Source organism: Ursus americanus, chromosome 19 (genome assembly GCF_024610735.1).
Source record: "Ursus americanus isolate L20-20 chromosome 19, mUrsAme1.1.p, whole genome shotgun sequence".
NCBI lineage: Eukaryota > Metazoa > Chordata > Mammalia > Carnivora > Ursidae > Ursus > Ursus americanus.
In genome coordinates this window covers 54,960,758-54,987,954 of record NC_142145.1, presented here as the reverse complement: position 1 = coordinate 54,987,954, position 27,197 = coordinate 54,960,758, and the positions used below count along the sequence as shown (strand labels likewise).

General features: G+C 40.8%; 1 protein-coding gene across 4 annotated transcripts in view; it reads right to left on the bottom strand.

Annotated features, from left to right (window-relative positions):
- Positions 1 to 27,197, bottom strand: part of PTPRM (protein tyrosine phosphatase receptor type M) — a 745,411-nt gene that overhangs the window by 431,868 nt on the left and 286,346 nt on the right. For all 4 annotated transcript variants that reach the window (XM_087869969.1, XM_087869970.1, XM_045781827.2 and 1 more), the window contains exon 4: positions 2,942 to 3,020. In XM_087869969.1, coding sequence (XP_087726095.1) covers positions 2,942 to 3,020 — 79 coding nt within the window. The remainder of the gene's footprint in view (positions 1 to 2,941; positions 3,021 to 27,197) is intronic.

Here is a 27,197-nt window from a genome sequence, read left to right as displayed (position 1 = left end):
CGGCACCAGTATTCTCCAAAGGAGAGACCATAAACACCATGTCTGTGGCTACAGGCAGCTGAGCTTGGAAGGAATGAACAGAACTGCAGGAGACACATTTCGGGAGGCTCTGATAGAAGGACAAGCATTAAGTACGCCTTTGTATCTTACTGAAGACAATGACTCAAATCCTGCGGAATGGGAGGAGCCACGCATCAGGAGCTACTTTGTTGGCAGATGGCCAGATGTAGAGCAAACCCTGGACAGACAGCAGGACGGACCCCTGCAAACTTGGCCTCATCCTCTGCATCTGCAGCACGGCGGCAAAAACATCTGTCTTGGGGCGATGGTTGCTTTGAGTAATGGGAGCGCTCAGCACATAGTAGGCATGCATCATTCCTCTATTTTCTTTAACCTCCTGATAAGAGGTGAATCGGAGGTGGGATCATTTATGTACATTAGAAGACCCCATGGCATTTTTCCAAGCCCAAGGCTATTACTCTGAGGATCTGGCCAAGTTCCAACCAGGTAATTATATTCTGCTTCCTAAATTTGCCCTGCTGTTCCAATTAGGTACAGCATTGTTCGTTTTCCTGCCTTTTCAGAAAAAAAGGGGAGAAATTCTTCTTGAACTCACCAGTCCTGCTGACAGAAGGAAGGCAAATGCGATGTGTTACAGAAGTAATGTCTGCCTCAGTAAGGAGCAAGATGATTGCGGTGTTTGAACTTTGGTGTTGTGGCAAGCTCTGAGCACCAGAGAAAGATCTCAGGGAGAGCAAAATCACTCTGGATGGAATCAGATGACTGTGCCATGATACCCTCGTCAGATGACGACCACAAAGGCTCTCAGTAACTACCACAGGGAATGAGCTCATGATCTCTTCAATCCAGGCAATAAAAGCAGAGACACTTCTGCAAATGTGTGTATCTTTAATATCATTGCAGGTATAACCACTTTCTCAGGAATGTGGGTAGGGACCATCGGCAGAAATCCAGGAATGTATGAACCAGCTAGTCTCTCCTTCATGCTGGGGACCCTAAAAATAAAGCAGGCTGCCTTCCCTCACATGGCCAAAGATTTAAAGTCTGACAATATCAATTCTGGGCAAGGATATAAGGAAAATAAAACTCCCATGCATTGCTGGTGGGACTATAAACTGGTTCAGACACTTTTCATAGAAATTTGGCAGCATCTAGTAAAACTAAAAGTGTTTCTACCCTACATCCCAGCAATCCTGCTTCTAAGAATATGCCCTACTGAGGGTCTTGTACATTGCACCGAGGCACGCCCACGGATGTTCACTGCAGCCGTGTTTGTCATGAAGAACAACTGGGGGAAAAAGCTAAATGTTCAAGGAAGAATAGAGAAATAAAATATAATATATTCCTATGATAGAATATCATGGATTGACCTTAAAAACATAATGCTAAGTGGAGAAAAAATATACAGAGTAATCTGGAGAGCTGGATACTATTCATTAGAATTTACAAAAGGGAAACATTACTTTCTTACTTTTTTTGTGAATCACATAGTGATTATGGGGAAAAGCACACCTACATGCATCCCCACACACATGCACACACATGTACACGCATGCCCACACACAGACATCTGCAGCATTTTGGTTGTTAAGCTCTCAAAGTACTATTCTGGGGTTGGGAAATGCCCCATTGTATGTTTTTTGGTAAAAGTCTTGGCCTGACTCCCAGGATAGAAGGCGAAAAAGCCACAGTGGGCTTGCCTAGATGACCCCGATCGCTAGCAAGGGAATGAGCACAAGTTCTAGCTTGCCAACCCTGACAATCCCACTCGAGGTCTTGAGTCTAAGGCCGGGGAGGCAAAGGTACAGAGACGGTGACAAATATTCCGGCAGGTGGCAAGGTTGCAGCACCCCTGCCCTATGGATGGCCCCTCGGGCATAGCAGTCACCGTGGTTCTGGCTGCAGAGTCTCCCTTTTGGCTCCCACCCATCACTGGAGCCTAGATCACCGATGTGCCCCGTGATTCTATTTGTCACTAATTCCCTTTCTATACAAAGCTTTTCTGCTTAAAACAGCTACATCTGTTTCTACTGCTTGTGGAATATGAACCTTACAGATGGAGGGGGCAGCAGCAAGCTCATCCCAGTGGTGGCCCCAGAGGAGGCAGGGGAGAAACAGGACTGGCTACATGTAATTTTTTATTTTGATTTAATGACAATGGTTCAGATACAAATATGACAGCCTGTTAATAGGTGTTGATACTGAACAGTAAAAAAGAAAAGTGTGTGTTTATCACTCATTGGAATTTTTAAAGTATTAATTTTTAAAAGATGAAGAGCAGGCCATTTCTGGAATCTCTAAGTGATTTAGGTAGATTTGTTGTATTTCACAGATCCCAGACCTGTTTGGGGTCATATTCTTTTTTTTTTTTTTTTTTTTTAAAGATTTTATTTATTTATTTGACAGAGACAGCCAGTGAGAGAGGGAGCACAGCAGGGGGAGTGGGAGAGGAAGAAGCAGGCTCCCAGCGGAGGAGCCCGATGTGGGACTTGATCCCGGAACACCGGGATCACGCCCTGAGCCGAAGGCAGACGCTTAACGACTGTGCTACCCAGGCGCCCCTGGGGTCATATTCTTTTAAAGTAGGCCAGTAATACACTGAATTTAGCAGAAAAATGCACAGATTCTCAATGTTTAACCTGTTCTTCTATTTAAAAGGGAAATCCACAGATCACTGCAAGGATGTCTGATTATATCAAAGTAGCCCATTAGTCCCCATTCCTAATCTTCATTACATACAATGAATGACACATGAAATAGATGTTTTTGGACTTCTGGCTAACAAAGCAATACCTAAAGACTTGTCAGGAACTCTTCTGGCAAGATAACTTCTCCCCAGCTTTCAGTGTCTTCTCTTAACCTGTAGCATAAATATGTCCCCAGTGATGGACCCAAATGTGTAAGAGTTGTGGCAACTTACTGCATGGATGTCCCAACACCTTCACTTCATCAATAGCGAGGTAGCCTTGATGTCCAGAAGTTATCACTTCAAAAATCACCTGGAAAATTAAGAAAGATTTACAGTATTCACTCATTTTGTCGGAGTTTTACCAAAAGTCTCCTACATACAAGACATGTAGTTCATTCATTCATTCATTCATTCATGTTCCCAACAACCATCAGTAGAGCGCCTGATATCTGCCAGTCAATGTTCCAGGTTCTAAGATGACAAAGATAGAAAAGATCCCAATCCAGTTTTCAGGGAAGGGGTGAGTCAGATAGCATCCCACCTCAACATTCACCTGGTAAGGGAGTAATAGCATGGTTAAGAGCTACTATTTGGAAGACAGAGGCTTAAAGTCATTTACCAGAGACAATGTTGAGACTTAAATTGCTTTAAGAGAATATATTTTCCGGTCAACTCCTTTGAGGGGATTCTATGACCATGCTGAACCATGTGGGGCCCTGGGTTTTATACAACTAAAATGAAAAAAACTACCATAAGTGCTGTGAAAGAAAAGTACAGGGTACGGAATAATATATACCAAAAGGACCTCCCGAGAGGAGGTTGCATTTCTCCTAACAGCTGAATATGAATGAGAAAAGAGAGTAAGGCTTCTTCCTGGGCATGTGCAAAGGCCCTGAGATAGACATGGCCATGGTCATGAAGTGGAGTATTGGGACCTACAGCTATAAAAGTCAGCTGTGACCAGGTTACAGAGGCTCCTCTCATAGGGTAGAGATTCCAGGGAAGACACTATATTAGTAATATAAAAAAGCTGTGGCTGCTGAAATTCAGATGGCAGAGGTATGAATTAAGAGCAGAATGACATAAAAATCTCTACAGTGGTAAAATCAAGAGGTCTTTAGCAAATGTTTGATCACAGGAAAAGTAAGGCAAGAAAAGAAGGGCAATAGGCTCTGAAGTTCTCAGAATGAATGACATTTTTGAGATTGTAGAGCCACTTCAGAGAAATTGAGGTTAAAGGAGAAAAAAGAAGCATTAAGAAGTTATCAATGTTCTTAACATGATTGTCTAAAGTTGTCTCTTATCAGGCTATTATTAAAAAGGTCCACATGACATTATTTTCATCTCCATTTACACATACCTGCATCACCAAGGAGACGGTGGCTCATGCAAGATAAATTTGTTAAGTCTTAAAACAACCCAGCAACTGCACTCTTAGAGAAACGAAAAGTTTCATTCCTATAAAAACATCTACACAAATGAGAAGCTTTACTCAGAGTAGCCAAAACCTGGAAACAGCTCAGATGGCACTCAACGGTAAATGATAAAAAAGACTGTGGTACAGCCATAGCATGGACTGCTACTCAATGAAACCAAGGGAATCACTACTGATGATAGGATGATCTCTAGAGGATTACGCTGGGCAAAAAAGCCAATCACAAAGATTACATACTGTATGATTCCATTTATGTAGCATTGTATAAGTCAACATTTTTGAAGGGAGGGCAGATTAGTGGTTGCGAGGGCTCAGAGGGTGGTTACAGGACAACACAAGTGAGTAATCCTTGTGATGTTGGAACCTTTAAGGTTTTCACTGTAGTGGTGGATGCATAAACCTCCTCAGGTAATAAAACTGTACAGCTCATAGCAGCTTTATTTGCAATAGCTAAAACACGGAAGCCACCAAGGGCAAGCAAAATGGGGTAAATACATACAATGGATTATTATTCAGTCTTAAAAAGGAAGGAAATTCCAACACATGCTATGACATGGAGAAACCTGGAGGACATTATGATGGGTGAAATAAGTCAGCCACAGAAGGGCAAACGCCATATGACCCCATGTATATAAGCTACCTGGAACAATCAAATCCAGAGAGACAGAAAGTAGAACGATAGTTGCCGGGGGATGAGGAGAGGGGGAATGGGAAGTGACTATTCTACAGATGGAGAGTTTCAGTTGCACAAGATGGAAAGAGCTCTGGAGATGGATGCTGGTGATAGTTGCACAACATTAAGAAGGTATTTCATACCACTGAACTGTATACTTAAACATGATTAAGATGATAAATTTTATGTTATTTGTATTTTACTACAGTAAAAAAAAAAACACAAAAATTATAGAACTAAATACACACACATGCGTGCACAAGTACAAATAAAACCGGGAAACTGAAAAAGCTCTGTAGATTTCAACCACGTCAATAACCTGGTTGTGATATTATACTTTCCCTTTGCAAACTGTTACCATTGGAGGAAACTGGGTACTATGCACACAGGAATCTGTATTATTTCTTACTGCTGCCTGACTTCATAATTATCTCCACAAAAATTTTAACTTAAAAAGGTTACTATAAATTACCATTTACTAAGTGCATAATACGGAATATATACTGGGCAGATATCACTACATTATCTTATTTATTAGTTCATGCAAAAATTCTTCAGGGATTAATATTTCAAGAACAAAGAGATTCAGATACAAAATAATTGTTAAAAACCCAGTCTTTCCGGATCTTTTCACTACTACACATTGCCTGAACAAATACTTCAACCCTAGGACGGCATTATTTGTGTGTGTGCAGTGGATGTAAAAATGGAGAAAGCAGTCAGCAGAGCCCAAAATGAAAAAGCTCAGGGGGCTCCCTAGAAAAGAAGTCATCCCAGAAACACCTGCCAGACTAGATGACCCCCCGCCATGAAGCCACCGCACTGAAATACGAGACACACAGGGCAGAGGAGAGGCCCAACGTAGAACAGAAATGAAAAAACAAAACCAAAAACAAACAAAAAAACTTTGTCCTGTTCATAAGTATATATTTTTTTTCACTGATGATGCAAAGAAAGGAAGAATACATACATATTATTACAATGGGATCTTGCATATTTATCTCCCTACTGAGGTCTAGAAGAGGACAAATGAGAGAACAAAAAGCAGATGAGCCCTGAGAGCAAGCAGGGGAAAGAGCCCTCCAGATGCCCTCAAAGCTGGGGCCCTGGGAGGAGACAGCAACAGCGGACAGCACAGGACCCAGCCAGTTGCTGGTCACAAAGGCCACGGCACAGACCAATGTCCATGACCACAGCTGCCCAAGAACTCCATGGCCCTGGTCATGAAAGGGGTACTTGAAAGCCAAAACCAGACATGTTCATTCATCTTTCCTTCCTCCCAAATGACCTCCCTTCCTCTTCCTTCCCTCTTATACATTCATTCAAGTCTCCACAGAGTGTTCTCTTTCTTCCCAGCTCTGTGTAAGTTCTGTGACAAGCATCATGAACAGAACAGATGCAAAATTGTCCTTCTCACAACAAACTATATTTTTATTTTATCGACTACAAGGGTTGAAGCTTCTTATAAAAATGGAACAATCCTTATATTTGAAGAGATATGCTAACTCTTAGAATATACTATACATATAAAAATGTTCATGTGGATCTATTTTTGAAGTTGCCGTGTGCAAATTTAAAGCACAGTACTTCATTTAAACCAATACAGGACCACGGCCTTATGAAAGAATGGGAGAGAAAGAATGGAGAGGAAGAAATGAGAGACCTCGATAAGTCACCCTAAAACCTTTGAACCTGTTTTTTTCATCCATCACATTCACAGAATTTATGACCCTCAAAGTTTCACACTTAAAGATTCTGCATCCTATTGTTCAACTATTTATAGGATATTTACTGTAAGCTCTGAGAGGGATCCGAACAAATATTAGACAAATTTATGAAATTTAAGCTTTAGTTCCAACAAAATAGGGAACACAATGAATGAACAGAACAAGACAATGGCCAAATAACTGGTGGGAACAATACAAAACTCATAGGACTGTGATCTTTCTCCACCTTCCTTACCCAACCAACCAGGACACCTCTGACACAGCCAACACAACCTTCAACCTAATTCTCCGCCTGCTCATTAAACTCACAGATGCCCCCAAAAGGACTTACAAGTGTCCCTGCTGGACCAGAGGCAGGGAGACTCAGCAGCAAGGCCATGCACTCAGATTCCCAGCAAGATTACTTGCCAAAGAAGCCACAACAAAAGAACCAAACACAGGTTTATTTCTGAAACTTTATCTGCTCCCCTCAGTCTTCCAACTGGGATACCAAGAAGCATCTGACTGCAAATTCAGCAAGAGAACAACGGACTGCTCCATTCAGTTAATTAGAAATTTTGGAAAATAAACTTCAAAAGCTTGGCAGATTACAGCACTGACTTAACTTAGTTTCTCTAACTGTAGAGACAAAAAGGACAAAATAATCTTCATAGGTAAGTTTATGGGCATGTGTCTACACACTGCACACACACACATGTATTGACATACAATATACCAGTAAAAATGTTACATGACACATTTAGGTATCATACCTAAGAAGGTGGATTATGTGTTGCAAGTTTGGAAGCAATAACTTCAATGCTTCTTTCCAAAAAGTGAAGCAAGTTTTTCAAAAGACCATTTTCTACCGCTTTTTTGTAATTTCAGTTAAAGAGCTTATGAGTACAAGTCTTATTAGCTGCTTCATCAAGTTTATAGTTTAGTATATAAATGTTTCAACACATACCACAAAAAAGTAGGCCTGATGTATACTGAAAAGTTTACTATTTGAAATAAATATGATTAAATGAAAATACCTGAATTTAGGTGCTATAGAACGATATTAGACTGACTGCTAACTTGATGTGAACATCTGACCAGTAAGAGATTCACTCTGCTGCTTCTGACAAACACGAGGGTTGAGGCATCCAGCTCAGAACAGGAGGCCTATTTTAAATAGGTTTCTTAAAAACAGGTTTTGGGGTGCCTGGGTGGCACAGCGGTTAAGCGTCTGCCTTCGGCTCAGGGCGTGATCCCAGCGTTATGGGATCGAGCCCTGCGTCAGGCTCCTCCGCTATGAGCCTGCTTCTTCCTCTCCCACTCCCCCTGCTGTGTTCCCTCTCTCGCTGGCTGTCTCTGTCTCTGTCAAATAAATAAATGAAATCTTAAAAAAAAAAAAAAACAGGTTTTAGACTCCCATAAAAAGGTTTCCTTGTCTTGAATTCTTGTTATCTGGCAAGTTTTCCATTTTGTACTTTTTTCTAGCCAGTGCCCTTACCAAGGAAGCTTCAAAAGCAAAAATATTTTTGTCTGTTTTTGTCAAATAAGGAACTACTCTATTGAAAGTACAGGTATTGCTCTAGTGAAATATAACGAGTATGCAGAACCCGGCAGGAGTCCCTCGGATGTCTGACAACGCCAGCGTCGAGGGCCAAAAAGACTGAGGTCAGAGGAAAGAAGTAATAACATGAGAGCACCAATAGCACCACTGGAAAAGGAAAAGAAAGTGAAACAAACTGATTTACAGATGCGCCCGTGCTCACCTTTATCAAACAGGACAGAATACGCTGGAAGTCTATATTAGAAGTGAAGTTTGGGTCTCTTTAAGAAACATATCAAGTCTTTTCTTTTAGGAAAATTCAAAAATTTAAAAACCACTTATATATTGCACTCATCTATGTCTCAGGTATCTTTTGCATATATTATGTAATTTTCCCCAGTCAACCACCTGAGGTAAGTAAGTAAATTCCCTTTTAGGGATGAGAAGGCTGACTCAGAAAGTAATTACGTAATTTTTCTGAGATCACACAATTAGTACATTGCGGGGTCAGGGTGTAACTCTAGGTCTATTTTACTTCTAAGTCTGGACTCTTTACTGAACTGCTTTAACTAGTAGGCATTAGAGACTACATATATGTAAAATACACACACACACACACACATATGCCTGACCTATACATACATACATACATACCTATACACACACATACATATATATAATAACAACCATGCATTCATACACATACACAAATATATCCTCTAATTCACACACACACACACACACACACACACATATATATGTTCTAAAATTTTTACTTCCAGATTTAAGTAAGGAATGTATGGACTCTGGGAAACAAACTGAGGGGTTCAGAGGGGAGGGGGGGTGGGGGAATGGGATAGGCTGGTGATGGGTAGTAAGGAGGGCATGTATTGCATGGTGCACTGGGTGTTATACACAACTAATGAGTCATGGAACTTTACATCAAAAACTAGGGATGTACTGTATGGTGACTAACATAATATAATAAAAAATGTTATTATTTAAAAAATAAAAATAAACAAAAAATAAACAAACAAACAAAAAAATAAGTAAGGAATGTAGTAACCATCTACTTGACCTACAAATGTAGACACAAGGAACAGTTATATGACACAGTTTTAACAACATAAATTTTAAGACAAGGGTCAGCAAACTAGAGTCAACTGGCCAAATCCGCCCCAACCTCTGTTTTTGTGTTACCCACAAAGTAAGGATGGTTTTTATAGTTTTCAACAGTGGGAAAAAGTAAAAAAAAATAGTATTTAGCAATACATGAGGATTACAGGAAATTGAAATTTCACTATCTACAAATAAAGTTTTATCGTAAGGCAGTAGTGTTCATTCAACTGTGTATCATCTAGGGCAGCTTCACACAAAAACAGCAGAGCAAGGTGGATGTCACAGAGACCATCTGGCCCACAAAGCCTGAAATATTTATGACACCCAGCTTCCAGATTTAAGAAAAAGCTTTTCTGCTTGGCGCCCCAACAACCGCCAGTACTCTGGATAACATGAAAGCATGTATCAAGAGCAGTAGTTTGTCCCCGCCAAATACAACATGGCCTGCACTCCGGGTGGGAGCCTCGCAGTCCAGCAATGGCAGGGAGAAGCCCTCCCCTGGCGTGACTTGCTTCCAGTGCGTCACATGGGAACCGTTTCCAATACACACTCAAGCTTGTAGTATCATTACCATTTTTTTAAAGCGTAATTGCAATATACCAAAACAAAACCATAGAAACTAATGACTTGATAGACCTCAAAACACTGTATAAAAAATTAAATCGGGGCGCCTGGGTGGTGCAGTCGTTAAAGCGTCTGCCTTCGGCTCAGGGCGTGATCCTGGCGTTCCGGGATCGAGCCCCACATCAGGCTCCTCCGCTATGAGCCTGCTTCTTCCTCTCCCACTCCCCCTGCTGTGTTCCCTCTCTCCCTGGCTGTCTCTCTGTCACATAAATAAATAAAAAATCTTTTAAAAAAATTAAATCAAATTAAAAACAAAATAAAACCCAACTCATTTAACAGTCAAAACTTCTACAAAGAAACTGAACTACTGAGAGTGTATAACACTTTAATATTAAAACCCGACCCTCAGTGATGATTCTACATGATGTTCTTTGGCACAAGCTAGATTTCAGGGAAGTATCTTTGTATTTACTGAGACACACACAATTTTAGGAAAAATGTCTTTGCCCTCTAAATCAATCTAAATTGTGATTATTTGAAAAGGTTGGAAGCTAAAGTGGTTGATCAGTACGACAAAAATCACAAAGCCATCCTAGCTTATTCTGGAATAATTTTGCTACCAGTATTTAATCTTGTATTTCCACCCCTCTCTCTTTTTTTTTTTTTTTCATTTGGCTTGACAGGAAATATAATGAATCCTCATTATTTGCAGATTCTGTATTTGCGAATTTACCTACTCACTAATTTGCTTGAACCCCTTCAAATCAATACTTAAAAAGCTTTCATGGTCATTTGTGGACAAGCACAGAGGGGCAAAAATCTGAATTGCCCAACCTGCATATCCCAGCTGAGGTCAGTCAATGCAATGCTCTGCCTTTTGATCCAGTTCTCATACCATAACCAAGTGTCCTTATCCCAGTCTATTTAGTAACACATTTTTCCTATTTTTGTGTCTTTTATTGGTGATGCTGCTATTTAAAATGGCGTCCAACTGCAGTGCTGAGGTGTTGTCTAGCGTTCTGAAGCACAAGAAGGCTGCAATGTGCCTTATGGAGAAAACACCTGTGTTAGGGAAGTCTCACTCAGGCATAAGGCATCATGCTGTTGGCTGAATTTAATGTTAAAAAATCAACGATGTTTCCTGCCTTGTCAATTTTTGCCATTCTAACTGGCGTAAGGTGGAATCTCAATGTGGTTTTGATTTGAATTTCCCTGATGGTTAACGATTTTGAACATTTTGGACTCTGGGAAACAAACTGAGGGCTTCAGAGGGGAGAGGGGTGGGGGATTGGGATAGGCCGGTGATGGGTATCAAGGAGGGCACATATTGCATGGTGCACTGGGTGTTTTATACAAATAATGAATCATGGAACACTACATCAGAAACTAAGGATATACTGTACGGTGACTAACATAACATAATAAAAAATTATTATAAAAAATCAACAATGTACATTAAGTAAGGAGTCTTTAACAGAAAGACTCATAAAGCAAGGTTATACGTGTTGATCAGTTGATGGAAATGTTGAAACCGGAGGCTCACAGGACTAATCCCTTACTTCCTCCATGGAAGCAACAGTTCAGTATTCACTCACTCAGCACTCACTGTGACTTCACAGAACACATCCACCGTGAATGAAAATCAACTGCGTCAGTGTGCATGGGTTCACACTGAGTCCCCATTTCTATCAAAGGACTCAGGCATAGGAAGGACACAATACTCATTTTTACTGATGGCTCCCAGATATTATTTGCAGTCATGGGATGTAAAGAAATGTAGAATAAAGAGAATCAATATCTATTCAGTACTTCAACAAATAACACCTCAGGAGACAAGATGTTGGATCCCATCGTCTTTGGAGCTTTTAGGAACAGCCATTTGCTCTCAGGTAGGAAACAAGCAGTGAAACCACTAACTAGCACATTACCGTTTGCTCGTGAAAAGCCGTCTTGGAGGTTGGCCTGTGAGGGGCTTGACATCAGGCTATCCTTCAGATGCCTGCCAAACAGGAGATGAAAGCAGTTTAACACTGCAGCATCCCTGACCCTCCCTGCTTCAGTGAAGGGCAAAATTAGATTTCTGTGCTGCCACTTTTCCTTGCTATGTGTGAGCAAAGAAAAGGGGTTTGCTTACCAACACAAACACTCACCACGGAAAATGTGTTGGTGGAAGTCATTTGTCAATTCTCTAGGACAAAGGGGATTAAATAGTATAGTCTGTCCTCCCTCACAAAACCTGGGTGATCCCTTCTGGCTTAAATAAAAAGCAAAGGTGGCTCATACTCATTCACAAAAACATATATAGTAAAAGAAAACTTTCTCTAATAATAAAGGGCCAAAGCAAAACCACAACCCACGTGACCTTAAGAAATCAGCAACAAAATATTGAAATATTTGTTTATATGGGCATATTAACAAACTCAAGTAAAAGGCTACTTTCCCGAAGTTAAAGGTATTCAAAGGACAGCACGATTCTCCTGGGAATGAATTATTGGTGCTTGGTTTGCCGATTCATTTTGGTCATTCTTATATGATTTCATCTACTTTTCCAACAAAAACCATGACTTTCCTCACTTCTGTTTTTTCCTTTCATGTTTAAAAAGAACTAGTATTCTTTTCAAGTATTTTCTAACAATAGCTCAAATATTCATTCTATAAAACAGGATATGGAAGAAAATTAAGGTTGAGGACAAAATAGGAAAGTATCAAGAAAAATGCAGATAAGCAAGAAGCAACAGACCACAGAGAAGTATGGAATATTAACCCAGAATAAGTACCTATCCTTGATCATAAAATACTAACTCTAAGCTGAGAATGAAACTTAGAAATATGGTAAGATTTTTAACAATAAATAAATAAACATAGTATATTTGAAGGTGAAAAACCAGCACATGAATCAATCCACTTCCCAAATGCAGCTCTAAGTCCATACTAACGGGACAGCCAAGCGTGTCCCCACTGATTTCTTAAAACATACTGTTCCTCTTCTTTAAGCAAAGAATGCGGAGGACAGAAACTTCCCATAAAGGCAGCAGAGTAGGTCACCTTGTCCCATGGATACAACTAGATAACATCCAATCAGCATAAATAACCCAGAAAACAACAGAAAACTGGCAGAACAGACTTTCCACAGCTAATTATAGAGAAGATGCCACATCCAAGAGGTAGGAAGGATGGAGAGTTGCTAAACACAGCATCATCACCCTCTCTCCGTGCAAGGTACAATGTATCCACCCCTGCAAATTCCACATGCCTATCTTGCTGAGAGAGGATGATTGTTAAAGCTTGAGCCTGCTAACACCCCTAGCCGCCAGCACCCAGGGGGTTTCCAAACTACTCCTCTCCTGAGTTATCTGCTCCTCCTGCCCCAAGTTTCTCCGAGTTTGTTCAGGAACAGTATGGGCAGACCCAGCTAGGACCTGTGCTTCCCCTCTGTCCAGTTTCCTGGGCATTCCCCAGGTGTGGTGGGAGCAGTTGGCCAGGACAGCCACTAGGGCCCACTCATTCTTTCCTGAGTTAGTGGCTGTGACAGGTGGATGGAAAACAGTTTTTGGTGAGCCAGCCAGGAAGGGCATAATGCTTTGGTGGGTGATCATCTTCACAGACTCCTGAGCACGCAGGCGTCTCAGCCCCTCTTTACAGTCGGACTGCCTCCAAGGGGCGGGCGGCCAAGGGAAAGTCCCAGCAGTTGCGCCGAGACCACCTGTAAGGGAAGGTCCCTATCCTGCCCTTGCTGACCCAGCTTCCATTTCATGCGTGATTTGAAAAGAGAAACGGATTTGGGAAGCACCAAGCTTCAGGTTTCTGCAGAAGAAATACCAGTGCTGATGGGAACCCTCTGATTTCTATGTTAGGGCTAAACTGTCCAGCGCTTGGTGCCCAGTGGTGTGAAATCATGGTTGTACAACTAATCGTCCCCAACTTTGTGTCACCAAGGAATTTGGTTTCCCTTTGCGGGAACCTGGAAGAGTATTCTGTTTGATTTGGTTTATTTCCTACTCATTCCTTTCTTCCCTTTCTGGGGTGGGAAACACTACTTCCATCCCCTCTGATGGTCTCTTGGGGTGTATTTTGGCAGCACGATCCACATAGAGCTATGAGCCAATGACCAGGAAGATGGTTTTTTACTGCAACACTGCATGGCCCATGTACATACTAGAATCAGAAGAAAAATATGGGTCTCTAAATTATCATACTATCGTCCAACTAGAATTATTTCATTAAGGATCTGGCAAATGAAATGAAATTCCGTATGTTCAGGCTTTTAAGCTGTTAAGTAAGAGAGACTGAGCACATAAAGGCTCTAAGCTCATGATGCAAAGACAGACAGAGGTTAAAGCATGTGAGGATAGTGGGCCTACTGAGAGAAAGCCAGGGGTGAATATGTGAGAGGACAGCAGGTCACATGAGGAAAAAATGAGAAACTCAGCTTGTTACAATCTTCGAACCCCCTGCCCTGGGAATTCTACTGGCCCCAAACGTGGATAATCATAGAGCCCCATCTGCCCCAGTTTCTCCTCCTCCTAGCTATGCCCCTGGAGGCAGGAATGATCTCCCCTTTTAAGATCTCCCAGGACACCAAATGTGGTCAGGAGGCACCCTGATTTGGAACGGGGCATTTCTTTTGTAGCATTATCCTGTCAGGATGAATCCTCAGAGACAGCCTGCCAGATATTATTGGATATAAAATCCTTTTTCTACCTCAGACCTTTTGAATTAGAAAAATTCAAACCATCCTTTGTAGAGAGGATCCTCAGAAAATGTCTGAATTGTTCACTCCTATTCTTGCCACCGATAAGCCTCCTTAGGCAGCTATGCAGACTCTGTGAAGCACGCTCCTTACAGCCGATGAGCAACTCCTAGTCCCCGACTGATAAAGCCCATGAGGAGGCTTGGCATGTGTATGATAAAAATCCAGGTAATACCCTCTTACCTGCAGGGGCAATCCTGGTGGCCAAACCTGGCTGGGGCCCAAATGTTGCTGAAGGAATGCTTCATCTAAACCACTGCTGAAGGTGTAGGTTAATGGGATTAAAGTGAGGGTGCCAAAGCAAAAAGGGCTTACGAAAGTCGAGGAAATTCAACAAAAATTAAATGATGCTCCCTCTGAGTTTCTGGAGAGGATTTATCAAGCTTATTGAAATAACACCAGTGAGGACCCTGAAGCTCTTGAACATCTCAGAATGGTTAATATGACCTTTATTGGACAAAGTGCCCCCTGATTTAGCAAAGAAGCTGCAGAAGGTCGAGAGAGCAGCAGGTGTGAACTCCTCTCAGCTGGAGGACATTGCTTTTAAGGTATTCGATTTGAGGGAGGAAAGCGTATGAACCAAGCTGCTCTGTTCCTCACAGCCACAGTTGACAAGAAAAATGGAGAAAATGAACCATACATTGAAAAACACCATCAGAACGCTGTGTCAAGTATTGCATGGTGCACTGGGTGTTATACCCAAGGAATCATCGAACTTTGCATCAGAAACCAGGGATGTACTGTATGGTGGCTAACATAATATAATAATAATAAAAAAAAGAAACTCCTTTAACGTGAGACAGGGGACTGCTGCTCGCCCTTCTCCACATAAGGGTGGCCCCTCAGAGTGGGCTCAGATGGAGCCCCTGTGGAACTCTATATGGAAGATCATTCCCGGCCTCCACCCACATCGGGAGAGAAAAAAAATTAAACAATATGTGCAACACGTGAACCAAAATATTAACCATCATTCATCAGTTTGCTTCCTCTACGATGGCCTCTTTGCTGGAAGAACCACTGCACCCATTTCAACCTGGGGACAAGGTCTTATCAAAAACTTGGAAAGACCTGACCAAGAATTATTTGAAAAATGGATTGGACCTTATGATGTCCTATGAACCACCCATTCCTCCTTGAAATTAGGCAAAGTGAAGCTGTGGATACATCACACAAGAGTTAAAAGTGTCCATCGGTAGGAGATAGAAGAGACCACCAAACCCTCCTACTGGGAAAATCACTCTGATCAGGTCTTAAAATACCTCTTTAGAAAAAGAACACATAAACACTATGTTTATTCTGTGCTCTATATTAATCATGTCTTCTTTCTCCCCAGGTTGGAAAGATAACACACTAGTTCGGGTAACTCAGGCTTTGACCTCAGCTACATGTGTTGTCGAGTGTTGGAAATGTCATTCAAAAACCCAGTTGATGTTGGACCATGGAGACCCTTTGGTACACCCAGTTCACGATACCTCAGGAACTCCTGAAGGCAACTGATTTCCATCCGTTAAGGCCCAGACAAAAATGTGTAGGATTAGAATAGCTACATTTTCCCAAGATGATCATAAAGCACCCCTGTGTCTTACAGTCCCTCTAATTATTATACTAAAGGAGATGATTTTCAGAACATAAAAAACAGGCACATATTCCCCAATTAGATACCACATGAAACTAAAAAGGACCAACTCCCTATATGTAAACAATATTCTATTTCTTTTCGAGCTATGGACGATATTCACAGCCAGGTTCAGCTGGGCAGAGACTGGATAAAACGAGGTGCCCATTTGGTGCACTGATTCTCCTACCTTTTGTCCTTGAGCTTTGGCTGAGTCTGTCTTTATTTGAAAATTAGATGGAGTCCCCTGGGCCAGGGACTGTGTTACAAATTCTATCCCAAAACAGTATCTCTTGTCACCTGGGGGACTGCCTTCTCCCTTCACCCTGCTCAAGAAACTAAGCATTGGGCCAGCTCCCTGCAAGTATTTACCAGACTAGATCATGACCTCCCAGGCAACATCCCTGATGCGGATGCATATTTCTGTGCTTAGATGTTGTTGCCACGGTGGGGGTGGGGAGAGGGGGTGGTTTCTGCGCATCAACACGTGCTTCACAACTTGTCCCGGATTCTAACCATCATGGCTAATGATCATACATCATTAGATTCCCCTGCTAAAGTCACCCTGGATCATCGTATGGCTCCAGAATATATCCTAGCTGAGCAATGGGGAATTTGTGTCATCGTTAATTCATCTTGCTGGGTCCATATTAATGCTTCATCAGAGGCAGAAACAAGCATCAAGAAAATTAGAGGGCAAGGTACATGGTTATAATAACCACGGGCCAGCACACCCCTTTCTTGGATAGAATAGGGGAAGGAATCAGAGATTGGTTTTCACATTTATTTTCATGGATACCGACAGGTATAAAGTCTGTCCTCAAAGAAATAATCAAAATGAGCTTGGCCATTCTACTCACAGTAGCAGGGTTCTATTTGGAATTCAGGCTCACCTTGTGATGTGTACCTAAGCTATATTCTTTCAATTCGCACACTTTAATGAATCAGAAATAATTAATACACCAACAGATACATTCCTTCACTTTGAAAAACCCCTCCATCTCCCCTGTCCAGCAGAAAGTAGCCAGATTGAGAATGGCCACCACAGTCCCATAAAAATGGACGGAAATATTGACAGTGGAGCATGATCAGCAAGCCCTCTTGCTCAACTACAGACTCCAACAGTCAAACCCAGAAACAGACCTCTTAACTCAGTTAACTGCTCTGAAACCCATTGTTCTTATTTATTTTTTAAATTTATATTATTTTTTATTTCAGTATAATTAACGTACATTGTTGTATTAGTTTCAAGTGTGCAATAGGGTGATTCAAAAATCCCATTTATTACTCATGTTAAGTGTGCCTCTTAATCCCCTTTACCTATTTTACCCATCCCCCACCCACCTCTCCTTTCACAACGACCAGTTTGTTTTCTATAGTTAAGAGTCTGTTTGTTGCTTTGCCTCTCCATTTGAATTAAATAAATTCAAATTCCACATCTGAGTAAAATCATATGGTATTTGTTTTTCTCTGGTTTATTTCACTTAAAGATATATCCTCTTGATTCATCCATGTTTTTGCAAATGGCAAGATTCCATTCTTTTTTAGGGCTGAGTAATATTCCATAATGTATATACACCACATCTTTATCCATTCATCAACTGATGGACACTTGGGTTCATTCCATATTAGCTATTGTATTTTAAATAATGCTGCAAAAACCATAGGGGTATATATTTTTATGAATTACTTTTTTTGTTTGTTTTCTTTGGGTAAATACCTGGTAGTGGAATTACTGGATCATATGGTAATTCTAGTTTTAATCTTTTGAGGAGCCTCCATACTGTTTTCCACAGCGGCTGCACCAATTTGCGTTCCCACCAAGAGTGCATGAAGGTTCCTTTTTCTCCACATTCTCACCAACACTTGTTGTTTCTTGTGTTTTTGATTTTAGCCATTCTGACAGGTGTAAGGTGATATCTCACTGTGAGTTTGATTTTCATTTCCCTGATGACTAGTGATGTTGAGCATCTTTTCATGTGTCTGTTGGCCATCTGGATGTCTTCTTTGGAGAAATGTTTGTTAATGTCTTCTGCTCATTTTTAAATTGGATTATTTGGCTTTTTGGTGTTGAGTTGTATAAGTTCTTTATATATTTTGGATATTAACCTCTTATTGGATATATCATTTGCAAATATCTTCTCCCATTCAGTAGGTTGTCTTTTCATTTTTTTAAATTGATTCATTTGCTGTACAAAAGCTTTTTATTTTTATGTAGTCCCAGTAATTTATTTTTGCTTTTGTTTCCCTTGCCTCAGGAGATACACCTACAAAAATGTTGTTAAGGCCAATGTCAGAGAAATTATTGCCTGTGCTCTCTTCTAGGATTTTTATGGTTTTGGATCTCACATTCAGGTCCTTAAACCATTTTGAGTTTATTTTTGTGTATGGTGTAAGAAAGTGATCCAGTTTCATTCTTTTGCATGTAGCTGTCCAGTTTTCCCAACACTATTTGTTGAAGAGACTGCTTTTTTCCTGTTGCATATTCACCTTTTCAAAGATTAATTGACCATATAATCCTGGGTTTATTTCTGGGCTTTCTATTCATTTCCATTGATCTATGTGTCTATTTCTGTGCCAATACCATATTGCTTTGACTACTACAACTTTGTAGCATAACTTAAAGTCTGGAATTGTGATGTCTCCAGCTTTGTCTTCATTTTCAAGATTGCCTTGGCTCTCCGGGGTATTTTGTGGTTCCATACAAATTTTAGGGCTGTTTGTTCTAGTTCTTTGAAAAATGCTGTTGGTATTTTGATAGAGACTGCATTCAATCTGTAGATTGCTTTGGGTAATATCGATATTTTAACAATATTAATTCTTTTAATCTGTGAGCATGGAATTCTATTCTCATTTTTATTCATTTTTCCTTCTCCTATTCAGCTGGATTGCTCTCCATTCCTCTTGTATTCTAGCTCACTGATTTGTTCTTCTGCTTCCTCCAATCTGCTATTATTTCCTCTAATGCACTTTTAATTTCAGTTATTGAGTGCCTCATCTCTGACTGGCTCTTTCTTATGTTTTCTATCTCCTTGTTGAGGGTCTCACTGAGGTCCTCCACTCTTTTCTCAAGTACAGTGAGTATCTTTAAGACCATTCCTTTAAATTCTCTATCAGGCATATTGCTTATCTCTATTTCAGTTAGCTGTCTTGCTGTGATTTTGTCCTGCTCTTTCATCTGGGAGATAGTCCTCTGACTCCTCATTTTGTCTAACTAACTCTGTGTCTGTTTCTGTGTTTTAAGAAAGTCAGCTATGTCTCATGCTCTTGATAATAGTGGCCTTATGCACAAGAGGTGTTGTACTGCTCTGTGGTGCAAGTCCCCTGCTCGCTAGAACTTGGCACTTCAGAGGTGTCTCCTGCTTGTGTTGCGTGGGCCACACTGTTGTGGCTGAGCTGCATTTGCTTTCAGTACAGTCATCCGCAATGGCTCTCTCTGCCTGTTGTGGGCAGGGTTTGGTCCCTATGCTGTTAAGGGGTTAATCTGGGGCTGCTTTGGGCTTGAGTTGGGTCAGACCTTATGTTTGTCAAAGATGCAGTCGCACCGAATGGCAGGGTGATCTCCCTGCACTGTTCCCTGAAAGACTTTCGTTGGTGGGCGGGGCCTGTAGGCTAATCGCACATCTGCCCTCAGCCCACTGCCGTAGTTGAAATGGTGTGTGTTGTTACCTTCCCCTCACCCCAGGTCAAGAATCACTCTGGAGTGGTGTTGGTCCCTGCCAGGGCTGCGTGCATGCTGCCGTGCCCGTGGCACTGCTTCGGATGTCTCCTGCTGAGGGTGGGTTAGAAGGGAAGGGTCCATAGGAGAATGCAAGGAAAGGGCACGTGGTGATAGCAAGGTTTGCACAGGTGTGTTTGTGGGAGACCTGGAGTCAGGAGAACTCTGTTTTTGAAGTAGCCTCTTCTCCACAATTAGCTATGGAGAGTCTGCTCTGTCAGTCTTCATGCTGTTTTCTGAGTTACTTACACTCATTTAGGTTATATCAAGGTGTATCCATGGGACAAGGTGAGCTTAGGATCCCCCTACTCCACCATCTTCTCCAGAATCCACTTTTTTGGCCTACCCGACTGTTCTTCTTATCAAACTTTCTTGAGGCACTGATGAAAACATTTTTTAATAACTGGAACATTCCAACCACTAGACCAAAAGAGCCTTGATAGCAGCAAAACGCCTAGAAGACTGCATCCCACATGCCCCCTTCCCTGCCCATGATCACCCCCTGCACACATATCGACCCCCATCCACGATCACGTGCTCTCAGCCTACTCTCTTGCACATACCCCCGATTCTCTTCCAGTAAAACTCTAGGTGTCCACCTCATTTTAAGGCTTGAGCTTACCTACCTCCCCAGGCTGCTGGCACCCAACATAAATTTCTCCCTTTCTCTTTTCCAAACCTTCTCTGGAGTTACTGGCTTCTCCTGTGAGGAGTTCATCCAAGTTTGCTGGGCAACAGTGTTGGCAAACCCAGCCAGGGACTATGCTCTGGATTTGTCCAGTCCCCTCAGGATTTCCTGGAATAGAGCAGCTGGCCACAGCAGTGTTCAGGGCTCACCCATGTGTTTCCTGAGTTAGTGGCTGTGACAGATCGATTTGTGATATGCACAGCAAATGTAGACAGAGCTGATGCCACTCAGAGTAGCTTTCCATGACTTTCTAGCAAAGTAAATGGGCTGAAGTCAAATACAGCAAAGAAGGCAGCTGGATAGGGAATCAAGGTTGGAGTTTAATGTGAAAAGATGGAATGATGCAGTCATTTCTATTCCCTCAGCTCCCCATCTATCAGGAAAGATGCAGACTGGTAAAGGGCGGATCTTGGCTTAGCCTCTGACAGTGGCCAAGATCCTTTGTGACCTCACTGCACAGAGAATTTAGAACAAGTCTTAGCTGGAATCCATGCCGCTGCTTCTCCCAGAACCCTTCTGTACATCTAAGAATTTGTTTTAAGTGGGAGACTCTAGAGAAATTTTAAGACTGTCATCCTTCTGACTTGGTCCTCACATTCCCTCTCATCACCACCCCCGGCCCCAGCCCAACGCCTTTATTGAGAGGCAAGGGGGAAGGGACTTCGAAGCCATCTATGCATTTTTTACTGCTTCCCTTGCCTCTGACTGGATTCATTATCACTATATTCCAAAAGCAGGGAGAAGGCATGAGTAGGTGATCCCCCAGGCATCTCTGGGTGCAGGCAGGTTTAGGAACCCTGAGAAATCTATAGATAGCCTCCAGAAATTTGAGGGGTGGGCAAGAGAGAAGAGCTAGATACAGAATCACAGTGGGATCTTTTTCTCTCTCTCTCTTTCTTTCTCTCTCTCTCTCTCTCTTTCTATTAGCAGAATAAAGCAGGAAGGTGCTTGTGAGAGGAAAGCACTATTGTTAACATGGCAGGAAGTCAAGATCTAAATCAAAGGAAGTGTTCCTGCAGCCCAGTAAGCCTTGCTTACTGAAAGCAAGCAGCCGCCAGTGCTCACTGCTGCCGCCCATCGGAGAAGCAGGTTCAAAGTAGCAGCAATCAGGACAAACAGTAATTAAGAAATTAAATATGTGCTAATCGCCAAATACTTGACAATTTATGTTTTAATAACAGCAATTAACCTACAATTAGATGCATTCCATGCAGGCTACCATTGTGATTTGTACCTGCAGAATACTATTCTCCTAAAAATAGGACAAGGCACGCAGAAGGACTACTACGTGAGAACACTTTGCTAAGAAATATCTTGAAACGCTATAAATGCCAAGTTAAGATAATGTGAGAGGAAAGACTAGGAAAACAAGAGAGGCCCAAGGAAACTTACTATTTAGCAAAACTACACGGGGCCGTTGTGTTTACTCTTAACGAAAACCTCTCCCAGTCCAACAACTGCAAAACTCAGATTCTGACCAAGCTGAGAAACAGCTAGTGGGTAGTAGCCCGAACCCAATGGACATTCCTGACCAAAAAAACCCAAAAACAGAGTAAAGGGTAGGAGAGAGGGAACAAGCCCAGTGCGGCAGTCCCCAGCATGGAGTTATCTGGAGCACTTGCTTCCCATGCTAGAGAGCTCAGAGCTGGCTGATACCAGAAACACTCAGGAAACCTCACCTCACGTTTTGTGTTTTTTTTTCTTTGTAGGACAGCAAGTTCTGGGATGTCCTGGTGGAAAGAAACCTGGTTCACTTTATTTCACCTACTTTCATGGAAGGATTCATTCCTGTAAACCTTTTTCATTGAGTACCTTCTGCCATAGCATTAAATACATTTAAGGAGTGACTTAGGGAAAAAAGCACTCAGATATTAGCTATTTCCCTTGTTCTGTCTACCATAATCTATTCAATCTCGATAAATTACTAACATTTATGGAAAGGCTAGCACACCCTAAGTGTGCTTTTCCATTCATCTTTACACCCTGCACTGCCTTTATATTTAGTCCCATAATTACTGAGGTTTCATAAGTTTAAGTCAGTTGCCCAAACTTATAAATAAACACAGCTGATATTTAAATCACTTCTGTTTAACCCAAAGCATACATTCTACTATACTATGATGCTGCCCATTTCCAAATAATACTATAATATGAAATTCCTTTAAAACAGTAATTCATTGATCTTAACTCATTATATCAAAACTACTTAATAAAATGTGAAAAGCATCTTTTAGAAATAAAGTGCTATACAAATATAAAATATTTTAATATACTAATAGTTCAAGTATATGTTCACTCTATATTAATGTTTCAGATCTCTCTCATGTATCTTGCAGCCTAAATTATCTAATGTAGAGGTGATGCCTGGGGGAAAGAAGATTCCTTGTGCACTGAGGGAGGGTACCTCAAGGGTCCCACTACCTTCAGATGTTCAAATCCTACTATCTTGTCCTCAGCTTTTTAGCCCAGAAATGGCCTAAAAATACATCATTTAGATATTGACTCTTATGAACCATGTTCACATGATACCAGAAAAATATTTTTTTATATTCTGTGATTCAAAATGCAATACTGTTGACCCTTGAACAACATGGGTATGAATTGTGTGAGTCTGCTTATACCTGCATTTTTTTCAATAACTATAGAACAGCACTACAAACATATTTCCTTTTTGAAGTGAAAGAACTGTACTCTGAAAACTATTAAACACTGATAAAAGAAATTAAAGATGACACAAACAAATGGAAAGATACCCAATGCTCATGGATTGGAAGAATTAATATTGCTAAATGTTCATATTACCCAAAGCAATCTACAGACTGAATACAGTCCCTACCAAAATACAAACAGCATTTTCACAAAACTACAACAAATGATACTAAAATTTGTATGGAACCACAAAAGACCCCAAAAAGCAATCTGAGAAAGAACAAAGCTGGAGTTATCATAATTCCAGATTTCAAGTGATATTACAAAGCTGTAATAATCAAAACAGTATGGTACTGGAACAAAATCAGACACACAGATCAATGGAATAGGATGGAAAGCCCAGGAATAAACCACACCCATATGGTCAATTAATCTATAACAAAGGAGGCAAGAATATATAATGGGGAAAGTCTCTTCAAAAAATGGTGCTGGAAAGCTGGACAGCCACGTGCAAAAAAAAAAAAAAAAAAAAAAAAAAGAGAGAGAGAGAGAGAGAGAGAGAGAGACTGGCCCACTTTCTAATACCATACATATACCCGCAAATTCAAAATGGATTCAAGACCTAACTGTGAGACCTGATATCCTTATCATTTTCTTAATAATGCTTTTTCTGACTTATTTTATTATAAGAATACAGTATATAAGACATATAGCATACAAATGTGTATTAATCAACTGTTTATGTTATTGGTAAGGCTTCTGATCAACAGTAGGTTAGTAGTCAAGTTTTGGGGGAGTCAAAAGTTATTACATGATTTTCCAGCGCCTGGGGGATTGGCGCTCCTAACAACTATGTTGTTCAAGGGTTAACTAGAGTCACACAGAGCAGCCTCACACCCTTAGACTGGCACAGAACTTCCCAAACAGACTATTAGTGCAAAAGCAGATGGGCTCATGAGTGACTCACATTTTTAAGACCATCAGGATATGACAGCCATCTCCTCAGTAAACGTGCGCTAGCCGAACGCGCTGAGGACCACAATGTGCAAGGAAGCTCCTTCCTTGGGCAGTGCTGCCCGTGCACAGACAACTGATTTTTCTAGCTTTTTTCTGGTCATCTCTAGTTAGACTGACACCTTGGGTCAGGGGTGGAAATAGGATTTGGTAGGTGTTTTCCTTCTTATTCACCTTTGTTAATACAGTTTGCCTTTCCCATCCCAACTGGGAAACATCATTCGGTCTTACATGGTGATTTTAAGGCTGATTGCTCAGTGTCTGGGAGGTTTCCTGCTGACATCTCTCTTGTAGCATCTACAGAGTGCCATTTACCTGATAGCTTGTGTTACTATCAGGGTAATGATTTCAGTACGTTTACTGCCCAGCAGATAAAGGAGAAATATGCTCTTCACTATGACTTTACAATTTTAAAAACTAATGTTTGGTTGGAGAGCTCAGGCATTAAATTAACGAGGGCACTTTCAGTGCATCTAAACCCCTTCCAGATGTTGATCACCAGATTCTTAAAAACTTAGCAGTGTTGTATTAAAGAATCTCTACAAATCCACTTTCAAATCCAAAGTAGAAAGCTATTCCTAACGAATCAACCAGTGAACCAAAAAGTGATAGTGAGACTTGGGTTCTGATTCTATTTGGTAAGTCATGCACTGCTCATTATGTAAGAGACATGACGGTGGGAAGTAGGTGGGCTTGGGGGGGGGGGGGTCAGAGGTTCACGATGGTGGCGGCAAAATATTTTATTTAGAAGAGCCCAAGAAAGGAAGAATTCACTGGAAATCACAATGGTATGACATATAGAACCACCTCACTTTCAATATAGTTCCAGAATTCCTTTTTAAAGGCTGATCTCCTAAGACCATTAACCTAAATCCTTCCTTTAATTTCAACTGAGCTAGGTGTGCCAAGGCTATTATGGATGAATGATGTGTCCCTCCCCAATTTCACATGTTGAGGCCTTGACCACAATGTGATGATATTTGGAGATGGAGCTTTAGGGAGGTGATTCAGTTTAGATGATGAGGTCATGAAGGTGGAGCCCCCATAATTAGCATCCTAATAAGAAGAAGAAGGGAGACAAAAGCTCTTTCTCTCCAGATGTACACACAGAGGAAAGGCTGCTGAGCACCCTCTGAGAAGACAAGGAGGCGGCCATCTACGGCAGGGAGAGGGCCCTCACTGAGGACTGAATCTATAAGAATCCTGCAGGACTTCCAGGCTCTGCAACCATGAAAAAAAAATGTCTATCATTTGAGGTACCCAGTCTTTGGTATTTTGTCATAGCCCAAGCTTAGACAAAGGCAAAATACAACTTTAAGTTCTGGATTACGGTCAATGTCAAAACCAAACCAATGCATTGGACTATGGAGGCTGCGAGGGCCCCAAGAGGGTTCACTCCTAGAGATGCTGGGTGGGCAGTGCTAAGGTGAAAGAGAGGAAAATCAGAGCACAGATGAGCATACCTACCTTCTGGTCTTGCCTAGAAGTTTGTCCCACTGCCTCAATCCAGCACATTTCTGGAGACCAAGGCAGAACCTAGCATAGGTGCCAAGGGCAGTGGGACATCACAGACCTATGCCTTCTCTACTTTGGGAAGGTCTCCTCCAAAAGAAGTTTCTAAAAACACTTAGCCTCTTAGCTTAGTCCATCATATGAAAGTCTTTTGAAGCCTAACTTAACCAAACCCACTTCCCCTGTATCCATGTTAGTATTATGGAAGAAGAAACTTTGTCCCAGAGGCCATATTTTTTTAAATTATACCACTGATTGCTAATATAGTTATAAAAAAGGTTATTTGTTAAATAGGATATTTTCCCTGTAGAAGAAATTTTTTTTTTACCCTTTGGGGTATTAAAAATAAAAACAGTACATATACGCTGAAGAAAATTTAGAATATGACAGATAATAGAAAGAAAAAAGTTCAAATCACCTGTTTATTAGTTAGGGAGATACCACTTTTTAATATATTTATTTCAGCATATACTTTAGTCTTCATTTTATTATACATATATATGTATAATACATATATATGTATAATATAAAATTATATGATTATATATGTGTATATATATCACATATAATCATATAATTTTAAAATTTAAAAATATAATATATAAAATTTAAATTGTGGAATTTATTGTTTTATACCAGTTTTTCCCCTTAACAACATAAGCTTAAGTAGATCATTAAATGGTCTTCCATGACATTATTCTTAATTGTTGTAAAATGCATTTTTGTACTAAGGTAACATAAATTAACTAGCCCTCTAATGTTGGAAATTATACCGTTTCTGATTTTTCATTATTATAAATAAACTGCCATGAAAATCCTTGTAGTTAATTATCTGCAACCATGCTTCCTATTTCCTTGAAATGAATTCCTAACAGGAGATCGCTAAATTTAGACCTATCTAAATTTTTAACACTTTTAAAAGAAGTGTACTTTTAAAAGATTTTAACAATGCATATGTGTACTATTTAACAATTTACATGTGTACTATTCAAGACACATGTATTTCCCAGTCATTAAATTCTAGAAATTGTTGCAGGTAAAAAGGTACAGAGACAAATCGGGCACAACAGTGACAGCCCATTTATTCCCATTATCAAATCCAGGGGTAGAGGAACTGGGATTGATGCATCTTCCCTAACAAACACCAAACCCACAGAATGGATTCCTGGGTGTTGTTCCTGCCATTAGGAAGACAAGCAGCCCTCGAGAAGACTCAGTTTTCCCTTCCCTGAGGCTAGCCAAGCACCTCAATTAAATATGAGAGATGATCTTGGATCCATGCTCCGGCTGGCTCCTGAGCGAGCCAAAGGACTTAAGAAAGAGAAAAGCAAAATATCTCAATCCTCTTAATGAATCCTCTTAGCTTGAAATTAATCAAGTATTCTCAATATCAAGTTATTTTTTAAAGGTGCTGTGGACAAAAGGAAAAAAAGCACCAAATGCCATTGTCACTAATTTTCCACCTTTGATCTTGAGTCAGGACACTCCTGTGATACAAGTCACT